This window comes from Pipistrellus kuhlii, unplaced genomic scaffold, assembly GCF_014108245.1.
Source record: "Pipistrellus kuhlii isolate mPipKuh1 unplaced genomic scaffold, mPipKuh1.p scaffold_m20_p_114, whole genome shotgun sequence".
Lineage (NCBI taxonomy): Eukaryota > Metazoa > Chordata > Mammalia > Chiroptera > Vespertilionidae > Pipistrellus > Pipistrellus kuhlii.
Window position 1 is genome coordinate 469,221 of NW_023425421.1, and position 14,589 is coordinate 483,809.

The following is a 14,589-nucleotide window of genomic DNA, read 5'->3' on the forward strand; positions in this document are numbered from 1 at the left end:
ATTGGACATCACTCCAACACACAAGATGGCTGCCCCCATCTGGTCACAAGATGGCCGTCACAAGATGGCCAGCAGGGGAGGGAAGTCGAGAGGGACCATGACTGCAATAGAGGGCAGTTGGGGAGAACCAGGGCTGCAGGGGAGGGCAGTTGGGAGGGATAAGCCTGCAGGGGAGGGCAGTTTGGGGGGACCAGGCCTGCAAGGGAGGCAACCAGACCTGCAGGGGAGGTCAGTTAGGGGTGACCAGTCTGGCAGAGGAGGGCAGTTAGGGGCAATCAGGCTGGCAGGGGAGCAGTTAGGAATTGATCAGGCTAGCAGGAGAGTGGTTAGGGGGTGATCATGCTGGCAGGCAGAGTGGTTAGGGGCAATCAGGAAGGCAGGCAGGCAAGTGGTTCAGAGCCAGCAGTCCTGGATTGTGAGAGGGCAGTCAGACATCCCTTGAGGGGTCCCAGATTGAAAAGGGTGCAGGCTGAGCTGAAGGAAACTGCCCCATGCACAAATTTTGTGCACCTGGCCTCTAGTAGATAATAATAAAATATCTTTTCATCTGTTAAAAAAAAACAAAACCTTTCTATGTGAAAGAGGCCAGACACAAAAGTCTGCATACTTATGATTCATTTCTGTGTAATTGGCAGAACAGAGAATTCTGTAGAGATGGAACATGGATCAGCGATAGCCAGAGCCTGGGGGGAGGGGAGAATGGGGAGTCACAGTCTAATGGGTTAAAGGTTTCTTTTAGGAGTGACAGTCTAATGGGTTAAAGGTTTCTTTTAGGAAGATTTTTTACAATATATATATATTTTTTTTAAATATATTTTTTATTGATTTTATACAGAGAGGAAGGGAGGGAGATAGAGAGTTAGAAACATCGATGAGAGAGAGTCATCGATCAGCTGCCTCTTGCACACCCCCTACTGGGGATATGCCCGCAACCAAGGTACATGCCCTTGACCGGAATCGAACCCGGGTCCCTTCAGTCCCCAAGCCGACGCTCTATCCATTGAGCCAAACCGGTCCCGGCTACAATATATTGTATTTTTATTGACTTCAGAGAGGAAGGGAGAGGGAGAGAAAGACAGAAATATCAGTGATGACTGGCAACCTGTGGCTTCCCAACCATGGGGTAGCTTGGCTTGTTCCCACCCATTTCTAAGAGGGAACAGCTACTAAAGGGGTCAGAGTTAAGGTCAAAGGACTCAGAATTGAGGAGTTCGTGGGGCGAATCTGAGAGGGGGATACTTTTGGGTGGGGTGGTACTGAAATCTGTCAGCCCCAGGCAGTCAGGTATGGGGCCAAAGGTACCCTCACGAGTTCATACCTCGCTGAACTCTAACCCCTCAACTTCGGCTGGGGGTGTAAGCCTCCAGGATCCGGGGCTCCGGGGGAGGACAGATTTGCTCGGGGTAGAGGAAATGGTCAGCGCCTCCCTAATGGGTGTCTTAAAAGGTCCTCCCTCCTCCTGGGAGTAGCCAAGCTGGGGGGCAGGCACAGCGGGCTCCGAGGGGAGCGTGGTCTTGAAGTCCCAGGGGCCTGAGAAGAGCAGCTCGGCTGGTCCACACAGGGAGGCAGCAGGGGCTGTTTCCTTCCCTCCCTTCGTTTAATCACGAGCATTTTTCCAGACACACACCGGGGAGGGCACCTGAGCCCACAGTGGGACTTCTCAGACCTTGGAGTGGGAGGGTGAGCAGAGTCCTCCTCCCGGGACCGAGGCAGCTCCCCTTTGACAGATGAGCCCGGCGAGGGCGGCTCTCTCAGCGGCGGGCTCCACCTGGATGGGCCTCCCTGACTGCAGCATTTCCTCCCCGGCTCTATTTCTCCCTCCTCGACAGACTGAACTGGAAGCAGAGGAGACAGCCCTTCTCCAAGCAGGCGTTTCTCCTCTTTCGCTGGCCCTGCTGTGCGCAGAGGGGTGGCCCCCCAATCAGCTAGCGGCACCTTGGGGGCAATACGAACCCGCCTACCATGGCGGGCAAGCTCTGAGCTCATCAGTGAAGCTGCCTGAGGGCTGTCACCCCAGCGGCTGGTTTGCTGGGAGCCGAATGGGTACCAGATAGGAGCTGACCCGGGGTAGCTAGGCCTCACCTTCCGCCGTGCACCCAGTAGGAGTGCAGTTTTGTTTTTTGTTGTTTTTTTTTAATATATTTTATTGATTTTCCACAGAGAGGAAGGAAGAGGAATAGAGAGCTAGAGATGTCAATGAGAGAGAAACATCAACCAGCTGCCTCCTGCACACCCCCTGCCGGGGATGTGCCCGCAACCAAGGTACATGCCTTTGACTGGAATCGAACCTGGGACCTTTCAGTCCACAGGCCGACACTCTATCCACTGAGCCAAACCGGTTTCGGTGGGAGTGCAGTTTTGATGGTCACATTCCGGCGGAGCTCAGGATTCGGTCATTTCTGCTGCTTAAACACCCGGTCCGAGGTCAAGCCGAGACTGGCACTGGGGTGAACGGTCCCGAGTCCAGAAGGAGACCTTGCCATTGGCAGATGTCTCTCGAACAAACATGTCATGAAGAGAAGGGTTATGGCGAATGGAATTCTTCCAGCCTGGCTTTGCCATGTGCTTAAAATGGGGGAAGTGGTCCTCGGCCCATGTGTAGATGTCATCGCTTCCTCTCGGTACTGCTGATGGCGCATTGTATTGTGGCCATGGAAGCGTACGGCGGCCGCTCAGACATGGAGTCCTGCCAGGATGTGGATCCTCCAGGGGCTCCTCAACCTTAACCTGATTTTCCTTTCCTTCCATCTCTCTCTCTCTCTCTCTCTCTGTCTCTCTCTCTCTCTCCCTCTCTCTCTCTCTCTCTCTAATATATTTTATTGATTTTTTTTTTACAGAGAGGAAGGGAGAGGGACAGAGAGCTAGAAACATCGATCAGCTGCCTCCTGCACACCCCCTACCGGGGATGTGCCCACAACCAAGGTACAAGCCCTTGACTGGAATCAAACCTGGGACCTTTCAGTCCGGCCGATGCTCTATCCACTGAGTCAAACCAGTCAGGGCCTCCCACCTTTTCTTTTCTTTTCTTTTAATTTATATTATTTTTTTTTTTACAGAGAGAAAGGGAGAGGGATAGAGAGTTAGAAACATCGATGAGAGAGAATCATCAATCAGCTGCCTCATGCACCCCCCCCCCCACCCCCACTGGGGATGTGCCCACAACTAAGGTACATGCCCTTGACCGGAATCGAACCCGGGACCCTTCAGTCCCCAGGCCGATGCTCTATCCACTGAGCCAAACCGGTTAGGGCTCCTTCCATCTCCTGCTCAATGCTGCAGGAGCCCAGGCCATCAGAACTCATCTTTCCAAGCCCCTGGATGTCGGTCAGGCTGGTGTGAAGAGCGCCACCTGCTGCCTCACCGCCAGCACAGGTCTCCCATCGCTGCCCGAGAAGGGCTCCGGGTGGTCTGGGGAGATTCACATCCGTGGCTGCAGGTTCTGGTCCCAGGGTCTTGGTGATCCCTCTGTCCTCGTGGGATCATTGCTGGTTTGGGCTTCAGGTTGGGGTTCTGGAGGGTGAATGGGGGCTCCCCCGCAGCGAATGAGGATGGATTTGTTGGGCCCATTACTGCCATTCCCCTTGCCTTAGGCAGTCAGTGCTGTGATGATGCTCTGGATATTGGCCTTGGGGATGGCCTCCACGTGGGTGCTGGGCATAGTGGGGTGGTTAATAATCTTGATCCCAACCGGAAACTTGCAAGAGGTGGGCTCTGCACCTCATGGGAGGCCTGTGCTTCCCCGGGCTCTTGTCAGGCAGGGGGGCGTGTAGGCGCCTCCTCTGGCGTGTCACCTGGGGCGTTTTGACAGGTAAGGGCAGCCTCCGACTTTTGAGAATCAGTGGCCGATGGGGGCTGGTTCTCATTACGAATCTGTTTTCACTCCCCGTTGAGAATCACAAGAATGGACCCTCCTGACTGCAGTCGCTGTAGCCGCTGGGCTGTGGCTCCTGGGCGGCTCTGGGCTCTCCCCTCCAACCCGGGGCCAAGCCAGGGCACTGGGCAGGGACTGGAGCCAGGCCCGCTGGATTCCGGCAGGAGGGAGGGGTGGGGTCGGGCTCTGGAACTTTTCTCTCTCTCATCTTTGATATTTCTATCTCTCTACCCCTCTCCCTTCCTCTCTGAAATCGATAAGAATATATTTTTTTAAAAAAATAAATAAAAAACGCCGAAACCGGTTTGGCTCAGTGGTAGAGCATCCATCTGCGGACTGAAAGGTCCCGGGTTCGATTCCGGTCAAGGGCATGTACCTTGGTTGTGGGCACATCCCCAGTAGGGGGTGTGCAAGAGGCAGCTGGTCGATGTTTCTCTCGCATCAATGTTTCTAGCTCTCTATCTCTCTCCCTTTCTCTCTATAAAAAATCAATAAAATATATTAATAAATAAATAAATAAATAAATAAAAACCGTTCTTGCCTCCTCCCACGACCGCATCAAAATTACAACTAAATTCACAGAACAATCACCCGGGAGAACCATCTGGAAAGTAGCTGAACAGAACGTCTATAACTAAAGATAGACCTGAAACTGGCCGGTCTCACACCCAGGTATGTTGGTTAAGACTCCAGAAAGATATATTGGCTGCAGAGGTACCCCAAAGAGCGAGGGGTCCCAAAGGCATTGAAGGCAACGTCTCCCATGTTGCACATGGCCTTGGCCTTGCCCGGCCCCGGGGTGAGGTAGCCTTGACCCCACACCCTCACTCCCTTGCTTCTTCCCGCCACCAAATCTTCACCCAGGGAGGCGAGTTCACTCATCTGGGGTCTCACAGCCAGGAAGGAGTGAAATAATTTGAGAAGAGAGATGTATTTTTCCCTCTTCCTTATTTTTTTTATTTTTTATTTATTTATTTTGAAAAGCATCATGTCACCAAGCCAAAGGTCGTGACTCCTTTGACTAAACTCAATCTCAATCCTTAGGGATGTACTGGGACCCCACGTGGCTTCCTGGTGATTGGAGGTGATCTGAGAAGATGCAGTTCACAAGTTGGCCACGCGGTGACACTGTTCGAAAAGAATTCCCTGTGTGACCAGGTTCAGGCAGTAAGTGAAGTTCCCGCTGAATTTTCTTAGCCTGAAGGTGTGAATTCGGTGAGTCAAATAGGATCAATTGTAGAACGTTCTCTTTCTCCTCCATACGCACAAGGTAAATTAAAAATGATGGTGGCTGTTTCTAAGGCTCTCTTCTCCTTCCTGAACTCGGGGTTTGATACAAATAAAATTTTATATGTTTCAGCGATTTGAATGAATTTTTTCAGGATAGGTAGGAGCATTTAAAGGCCGTCCAGCGAATGTGGCTCAGAGGTTGAGTGTTGACCTACGAACCAGGAGGTCATGCTTATGGTTCCATTCCAGGTCAGGGCCCATGCCTGGGTGTCAGGCCCAATCTCCTGCAGAGTGAGGCATGCAGAAGGCAGCCGATCACTGATTCTCTCTCATCATTCATGTTTCTATCTCTCTCCCCCTCTCCCTTCCTCTCTGAAATCAATAAAAATATTTTTTTAAAATATATTTTATTGATTTTTCACAGAGAGGAAGAGAGAGAGATAGAGAGTTAGAAACATCGATGAGAGAGAATCATCGATCAGCTGCCTCTTGCACACCCTCCACCGGGGATGTGCCCGCAACCAAGGTACATGCCCTTGCCCGGAATCGAACCCAGGACCTTTCAGTCCGCAGGCCGACACTCTATCCACTGAGCCAAACCGGTCCCGGCAATAAAAATATTTTTAATAGATTACACGTTCCCTGGAAGTGAAATATCAGAATGGAATTCTAAAAATGTTAACTGGCTGAGGTATGCTTGAACAAAGCCGGAAAAAGTGGCCAGACTCCCATGGCTCTCACAGTCTTGCCACAGTAAAATATTAGTAAGTGGCCGGTGGGGCTCAATTGGTTGGGCGTCATTTCATGCACCAAAAGGTTGCTGGTTCGATTCCCGGTCAGGGCAGATGCCTGGGTTTTGGACTTGATCCCCAATAGGAGATGTACAAGACGCAGCTGGTGGGTGTTCCATTCTCACATAGATGTTTCTCTCTCCCTCTCCCCTCCTCTCTAAAAATCAATTAAAATGTATTTTATTTCTTTCTTTTTTATATATATATTTTATTGATTTTGTACAGAGAGGAAGGGAGAGAGATAGAGAGTTAGAAACATCGATGAGAGTCATCGATCAGCTGCCTCTTGCACACCCCCTACTGGGGATATGCCTGCAACCAAGGTACATGCCCTTGACCGGAATCGAACCCAGGACCTTTCAGTCCCCAAGCCAAAGCTCTATCCATTGAGCCAAACCGGTTTCGGCTTAAAATATATTTTATATATAATTGATTTTAATTGAAATTAATACTGATTTTTAATATATATTTTAATTGTTTTATATATACCTGTGAGACTTCCAGTTCAGAATATCAACGTGGTAGCTGGTGTCACCTGAGTGTTGGGTGGTAGGAATGGATCTGGTGTTTGCTGGTGGGGTCAGATCGGACCTGGATTCAGCAGCCTCAGTACCTGAGCTCTGTCTGGGAACGAATTCAGAGCTGATTCGCAAACTATTAGAGGACATTTATTTGGAAAATCACAGAGGTAGAAGAACTAATTCATAGAAGAAATTGGCTCAGCCCTAGCCGACGTGGCTCAGTGGATAGAGCATCGGCCTGCAGACTGAAGGGTCCCAGGTTCAATTCCCGCCAAGGGCACATGCCCGGGTTGCGGGCTTGATCCCCAGTAGGGGGCGTGCAGGAGGCAGCCCATCAATGATTCTCTCATCATTGATGTTTCTATCTCTCCTCCCTTCCTCTCTGAAATCAATAAATATATTTTAAAAAATAAAAATAAAAAGAAATGGGCTCAGGAAACCAGTCATAAAGGTGAAGGGCCCTTGGAGCTTGGGAGGAGGGAGGTAAGAGTAAGGCCCCTGGCGGGATGCGGGGGGGGGGGGGGGGGGGACGTGAGGGTGTGCTCACAGGAAGGAGCACCCCCTGGGTCCTAAGGGTTTTAGGGTGGATATTTGGGGGAGGTCCCAGGGAAGATCTCAATAGATCACTGAGCGGCTTTCCAGGTGTGTCCTCTCAGGGATGAGGTCTCCACTGATTGGTCGGCCCAGGGCAGGGCCATCATGCAATGCAGCTGGCCGAGGGCAGCCGGGGCTGTGGCTGAAAGGCAGCCAAGGCCTGGATGTTGTCTCCAGGGAGGAAAGGCGGGCAGTCCAAACCGCATGACCAGCATTGTGCTAGGGGAGGACAGGTCACTCTGGGATGAGGTCCCACCCACAATTGTCCGTTGCTAGGCACCCAGGACTTTCCACCCTGGCCCATCATCCTTGCTCTGCTCTTGACTGACTGCCTACCACACAGCACCCCACCTCAGAGCACCCCATCCTCAGAGCACCCTGTCCTCAGCATGACCGCCCCAGCAGCTGCCCCAGGACCGTGATGCAACGCGATGGCTGATGTCGCAGGTCTCCAAGATGCATCCGTGGACCACACCCCCTGTTGAGGGGACAGTCAAACCCAAGCAAGGCCTAACCTAGCCGTCAAGGTCCAAAGCCTCTCCCAGGACCCAGGTCCCTGGACTTTGGATTCAACCACGTGACTTGCAGGTGGAAGGCTGTTGTGCATCTATCAACTCGGGAACACGCCCAACCACGCCCGGTGGCCCAGGATTCTCCCAGCGCCTCCTGCCACGTTCTGTTCACGGAATCGCCACCCCGCTCTCCCTGGGAGCCATCATTATGCGGCTCCCCCACCCCCACCCCCACCCCCACCCCCCGAATTCACATAGTGAAGCCCAAACTGCTGAGAACTGTGGAGATGAGTCTTTAAAGAGGCTGGAAAAGTGGTCCTTCTCCAATCCTATGGTCTTGGGAAGGAAGTTTGGACACACGGTCCACAGGCAGAGATCACGTGAGGACACGGTGAGGTGCCCGTCTGCAGGACAGAGGCCTAAGCCTTCCAGCTCCGGACGGTGAGGAAGGAAGTTGCTGCTGCTGCCTGGTCTGGTTGGTATGTTGCCATGGAAACCCTGGCAAACACACACTAGAGTCCAAGACTTTGGTCACTGGCAGGACTTATTTGGAGAGAACCTGCGAGTCAGTGGCATTTGAATTCCTGTCCCGGATGCTGCCTAAGCTCAGAGCTGCTCTGAGGTGCGTACTAATGAGCAAGGCCTGGATCCTGAGCCCTGGATACTGGGGCTACTTCCTGGGGGGGGGGTCCCCGGAGTAAACAGGACACAGGCACGTCTGCCAACTCATTCAGTATTTATTGAGCTGGGAACATTGCAAACTGGCTGAAACTGGATCGCCCTCTTGGCTCCTCAGGGGGAAAGAAAGCTGGAGCTGGACCGGCCTGAACACCAGAGACAGGCAGACCAGGGAGTGCAGGCAGGGGGAGGGCGAAAGTGGGGTCTGGGCCAGTGTGCAACCAGAGGGGGGACAGGGAGACCGGGGAGTGCAGGCAGGGGGAGGGCGAAAGTGGGGTCTGGGCCAGTGTGCATCGGTAGATTCCTGGAAACATACACGTGCGTACATACACACGTACATACATACGTATGCGTGCACACACACGGGCACGCACATACACACATACACACATACACACACACACACACACACACACACACTCACATTCACACAGGTGAAGACCAGGGGCTGTCAGCCCGGCAGCTGCAGGACATCAGGAAGAGACCGGCGTCTGGAGACATTTCAGTCCATCCGTCATGAAGCGTCTGCCGGGAGGGGCTGGGCCAAGGTCACGGGGCTGTGAGAGAAGAGGTGGGGGTCAGCTGGCAGGGAGAGAGGCCGGGCTGGGACCCATAACAAGGGAAGAGCGATGAGGAGACGGAGAAAATCCGGCACAGAGAGTGGGCCGGCCATGAGGGAACGTTCTAAGCCTCAGGCAAGGCTGGCCCAGACTCCCTTCCCATTGGTCTCCTGAGGATCGCTCTCAGGAGGCGAGCCGAGGGCCCGCTGGGCCCCAGCAGACAGAAAGCCCCTCACACTCCTCCCGCATCGCCCCCTTAAGGCAGTTTGCAGAGGAAACAGCACAACTGGGACTGGTTTCATTGACCCCGCCCCCACCCAGCCCACTGCCTCAGCCCTCCTCAGTCACCGCCTGATCAGGTGGGGCCCACCCTGCCCAGGACAGCTCACGGAGTCCTTCTAGCAAATGGCCAAGCCCGAGGCTGGTCTGGGTCCCCTTGCTCTCACAGACCATGCAAATGAGAACCACTCTCTCCCGCTCCCCTTTCTTCATGTCAATCCCACTGCTATTCTGTGGCTGATCTGGCCCCCGACAGACTTCTCTGGGACCCGAGGGAACCCAGCTGACATAGCCACCGCCTTTGTTTGTTTTGTTTTGTTTTTTTGTTTGTTTTTTAATATGGAACGCTTCATGAATTTTCGTGTCATCCTTGCGCAGGGGCCATGCTAATCTTCTCTGTATCGTTCCAATTTTAGTGTATGCGCTGCCGAAGCGAGCATCACCCACCGCCTTTGAGTCACTGACCGCTTGGAAGTGACAAATAGTGTGATTACACAACGGGAGTCATTACATGTTCCAGCCCCACATGGCGGCACCCGTCCCACCCTCCTGCCGGCAACAGCCCACGCCCACTCCGCTCCTGCAGCTGTGAACGGCCCAGCTCCTGGCTGTTTTTTAATGAGGGCCGGTTCCCTTCATTTCAGAGCCACGCAGGGCGCGACCTTTGCACTTTGGCATCGCACTAACTGAAACGTCCATGTCCACTCCGCTCTGGTGACCTCACTGCCCCAGCAGAGCTGAAGCACCTGGCACAGGCCCTGAGCCCACAGGGCACGGGGGCAGGGGACTCAGCACTGGGGGGTGGGGGAGCCTGGCACCCCCATTTGGAAGGCGGCAGAAATGCGTCCGGACGGGGCTGTCCTAGAGGAGGTGGGGGTTGGGCTGGGCTGGAACTCAGGCTCAGAGGTACTGAAGGCAGTGGCAGGGCCTGAGAACACGTGGAAATGGCCGTGGCCGGGAGCGTGCGGGGTGGGGCAGCACCAGGGTGGGGGCCCCTTAGGAACCGGAGTCGCTCTGGGTGTGGGAGGCCCTCACCTCCGCCCTCGGGACACACGGCCTGGGCCAGGGCGGCCTTGATGGCGGCCACCAGCTTCAGGAACTTGCTCTCCGTGTCCACGTAGCCGTCGCCGCCCTGGGGGGGAGGGGGGGGTGAGCCGGGACCAGGACGCCAAGCCCACCCCCGCCCCCAGCCCAAAACGAGGCGGGACGGCCAGACAGACAGACATACCTTCTTAGAGTGAACCAGCTTCCCCGCTACCATGACTTCAAAGAACCCGGTGACCTGGGGCGTCCCCTCGCCGCACTGGGGGGAGATGCGGGAGGGCTGAGACCCCCTTGGGGACACCGCACCCGCCCAGGGGTGACGGACAGGGTGAAGGCTGGGCTGAGGTCCCTCCCCTCCCCTCCCCCGGACTCACGATGTCCAGGCGTCCGGGGAACTCATCCTCCAGCTTCTGCTTGAGCTGAAGATACTGTGGGGGGAGGGGTCACAAGAGGGGTTACGGGGGCCACTCCCCCGGCCCCCCCCCCAGCCCCCCATCAGCCACTGGCTCACCTTGGGCTTGTAGCCTCAGGCTCCACTGGGGGACAGTCCGGTTCCGCAGAGAAGACAGGAATCGGGGAGAGGCAGGGGTGGGGAGATGGAGGGAAACACACACCAAAAGAGACACAAAGACACACAGAAGGTTGGGGAGCGGCACAGAGAGGGGGTGGCAGGGACACACACACAAAGAAACCCAGAGCCAGGGAGACAGAGAGAGACAGAGACAGAGAGAGAGAGAGAGAGAGAGAGAGAGACACACACACACACACACACACACACACACACACACACACAGAGGCGCAGGAAAAGGGCAGGAGGAAGGGAAGGGCGGGAGGGAATAGGGGAGAGCTGGGTTAGGATGAGAATTGCAGACACAGCCCCGCAGCCCCCCAGCCCACCCCACCCCACACACCGACCCTGTCCCCCCCTCCCCCCCAGGCCTCCAGCTCTGTGAAACCTGAGCCTGCTGCTGCCGCGGCTATTTCAGGCCCAGGGCCTGTGCTGCCCTCTCTCCGTTTCCCAGAACAAAGCTCCGTTAGAGCATTTCTCACACTGAGACCTGATCCTCTCTAACTCCGGCTTCCCGGGCCGTGTTGGCAAGTGGTTAGAACATCGGCCCGTGCACAGAAGGGTCCCGGGTTCGATTCCCTGTCGAGGGCAATTCCGGCTCAAGGGCACACACCTGGTTCTATCCTGGCCCTGGGGGGAGAGGAGGAGGGGGTGCGGGAGGCAAACAACTGAGGTGTCTTTCTCACATCCCTTTTTCTCTCTGCCCCTCCCTCCCTCCCTCCACTCTCTCTAAAAATCAATGGGGAAAAAATCTCTGCGTGAGGATTAACCACACACACATAAAAAAAAATAATAATAATAATAATAATAATAATAATACACGCGGGCTGTCCTGGCGGGCAGATCTGGGACAGGCCAGCCAGCGGACCCAGGTGCCCGTTACCCCTGGGACCTGCAGTCCGGACCTCAAGTTACCGACCTCCCCCCCACCCCCAGCCTCAGTTTCCTCTCCTGTAAAACGGAGCTGAGGTCCCACCCTGCAGAGGTTTGGGGGCGGGGAAGTTCACAGCTGGTGCATTTACTTCGTGCCACGGGGCGGGGGCCTGTGGGTGCCGGATGCCTATGGGTGCCTGTGGGTGCCGGATGCCTATGGGTGCCTGTGGGTGCTGGATGCCTATGGGTGCCTGTGGGTGCCAGGTGCCTGCCCCTCCAGCGGGGACCTGGACAGACACCCACACGGGGCTCCTCCCCGGGGGCCTAGTGCGATCATCTCTCCCCCTCTGCGGGGGGAAACTGAGGCCAGAAAAGGCCCACCCGTCGTATGCACTCCTTTCCAAACCTACGCGGCACCTTCTCGAACCTTCTCAACCCTCCGCCCCCACCCCAAGGTGCCGGGCGAGGGGACACCTGAGCTCTGACTCCACCGCCCCCCAAACTGACCCCCGAGTCCGAGGTTCCCGATGGCCGCGCCTGGGGCAGCCTCTGCAGCAGGAGCCGCGCGGACGGTCACAGCCCGAGGGGGACCAGGCCCCGGCCCCACCCCCACCCCCACCCCCACCCCCACCCCCACGTCCCCTACCCCCACCCTCATCCCCGCCCCCACCCACGCGCGCACCCCGCCCGCGCGGGCCCGGCCTGGGGGAGGCCGCGATCCCGCGCCCAGCTCCTCTGGGCGGAGGCGGGACCGGGGGACCGGGGGGACCGGGGACCGGGGGACCGGGGGAGCGGGGGGACCGGGGACAGGGGGGACCGGGGGACCGGGGGACCGGGGGGGATCGGGGGACCGGGGGGACCGGGGGACCGGGGGGACCGGGGAGCGGGGGGACCGGGGACAGGGGGGACCGGGGGACCGGGGGGACCGGAAGGTCGGGGGACCGGGGGGCCCGCCGGGCCGGGCGCGCTCACCAGTACACCACCCTGACGGCCAGCGCCGCCGCCCGGGAGCGCTGCATCGCGGCGCCGCCTCCTCGGGGCGCGGACTCGGATGTGCGCCGGGGAGGACCGCGCCGCCCGGACCTGCCTCCCCGCCCGGCGCGAACCAACGCGGCGGGGGGGGCGCGGGGCGGGGAGACAGGCCCGAAGCCGGGGAGAGGCCCCCCGCCCGCCGCCCTGAGCCCCTCGCTGAGGCCTCCCTCGCACACAACCCCCTGATGGGCCAGGGAGCGTCCGGCACGGGGGTCCCCGGGAGGAGCCCTGGGCCGCCCTCCGGGTCCCCCCCGGCGTCGGAGTGGTTCGTCCCGGGGCGGGGCTCAGCGGCAACCGCTCCAGCTGCTGTGGAGGGAGCGGCTGGGAAGCGGGCGGACTCACCCCTGCGCTGGGCTGGGAGGTGTTGGCTGTTCGTTTTTATATTTTTTAAATTTAAAAAAAATATATTTACAGAGAGGAAGGGAGAGGGATAGAGAGTTAGAAGCATCGATGAGAGAGAAACATCGACCAGCTGCCTCCTGCACACTTCCTACCGGGGATGTGCCCCCAACAAGGGTACATGCCCTTAACGGAATCGAACCTGCAACCCTTCAGTCCACAGGCCGATGCTCTATCCACTGAGCCAAACCGATTTCGGCTGACTGTTTTTATTTATTTATTTATTTATTTATTTATTTATTTATTTATTTATTTTGTATATATGTTTTATTTTTTTCACACAGAATTTATTTATCTATTTATTATATTTTATTGATTTTTTACAGAGAGGAAGAGAGAGGGATAGAGAGTTAGAAACATCGGTGAGAAAGAATCATCCATCAGCTGCCTCTTGCACACCTCCTACTGGGGATGTACCCGCAATGACCGGAATCAAACCTGGGACCTTTCAGACCGCCAGACCTATCCACTGAGCCAAACCGGTTAGGGCTGGCTGTTCGTCTTTAATTTTTATTCACTGGTCTGAGGGAGCGAGCGAGGAAACATCGCTTTGTCCCGCTTGTGAATGCACCCACTGGTTGATGCTTGTGTGTGCCCTGACCTGGTATCGAACCCATGACCTTGGCATGTGTGGATGACCTCTAACCCACTGAGCCGTTGGGAGGGTGGACTCTTCGGCCCCTCTCTTCCCAGGAGCGGGCGGGAGGCACACAGGGGGCCCCCGGGGAAACCGAGGTCCCTTTAGCCGGCCAGCCCCCCCCCCCCCCCGTCCGGGGTGACACCTGGTCCGCATGGCACCCCCTCTTCCTGTGCCTCCAGCTCCCAGATGAGGGGCTCCTGGGGAGTGCCGGCAGCTGAATGAAGGGGTTCATGGGGGAGAGGGGTGCCGCTCTCTGAGCCTCAGTTTCCCCACCTGGAAGAGGGGCGTGACTGCCTCCAGGGCCTGTACAGCCGACCTACCTGCAGGCCCAGTTCTGGGGATACAGAGCTGACAAAGCAGACGCCGTCCCGGCCCTGGGAGCAGCCTGGCCGGAGGCGACCAGGAGAGAGGAAGCCTGAAAGTGGCCCTTCTCTCCCGGGGTTGACGCGCGTCCAATGAGCTCAGAGACGCGGGAAGAACTGGAACCGTGTCGGGCGCCTGGGGAGGTTAGAGTGGGAATTTCTGAGCTTGCTTCCTGCTAGTACCGCTCCATTGCGGAGCAGCCGAGGACGTGCCCCAGACAGGGTTGCCGGTGCTGACACTGGGCCAGGCCTTGAGAGGCAGGACAGGGTTAACTCCTGACTCCACTTTGTACTGTGGGGCAGGGCAGGGCCAACTCCTGACTCCATTTTGCACTGTGTCCTCCATTTTGTATAACCATGTCACTGTGTAACTGGACCCTAGCCCTCACCCAACCAATGGGGGTCAGCCAAAGCAGTGACCTCCCCACCCATCCACCAGACCCTTATAAATCCTTTGTTCTGTAGAAGCCCGCGCTCTCTCTCTCTCTCCCTCACTGCTGCGTCGGTGTACGTGGGACTGAGCTCGGGCTAGCTCGAAATAAAAAGGCTCTTTTGCTTTTGCATCGGACTCGGCTCCCTGGTGGTCTTTGGGGATCACAAAATCTGGGCATAACAGCACCTCACCCAATAGCCTT

At 56.5% G+C, this 14,589-nt stretch overlaps 1 protein-coding gene, 1 non-coding gene and 1 pseudogene across 2 annotated transcripts; all 3 read right to left on the bottom strand.

Annotated features, from left to right (window-relative positions):
- Positions 1-666: 666 nt before the first annotated feature.
- Positions 667-4,016, bottom strand: LOC118715998 (annotated as a pseudogene).
- Positions 4,017-8,602: 4,586 nt separating this feature from the next.
- SELENOW (selenoprotein W) lies at positions 8,603-12,618 on the bottom strand. The gene is made up of 6 exons (XM_045579787.1): positions 12,494-12,618; positions 10,592-10,616; positions 10,455-10,508; positions 10,265-10,339; positions 10,072-10,168; positions 8,603-8,754 (listed from the first exon to the last, which is right to left on the bottom strand). The coding sequence occupies exons 1-6, from the start codon at positions 12,538-12,540 to the stop codon at positions 8,747-8,749; spliced, it is 306 nt and encodes a 101-aa protein (XP_045435743.1). The 5' UTR covers positions 12,541-12,618; the 3' UTR covers positions 8,603-8,746.
- LOC118716003 lies at positions 9,370-9,474 on the bottom strand. Its single transcript, XR_004987030.1, has one exon. It is a non-coding gene; the product is annotated as a U6 spliceosomal RNA (small nuclear RNA).
- Positions 12,619-14,589: the final 1,971 nt, after the last annotated feature.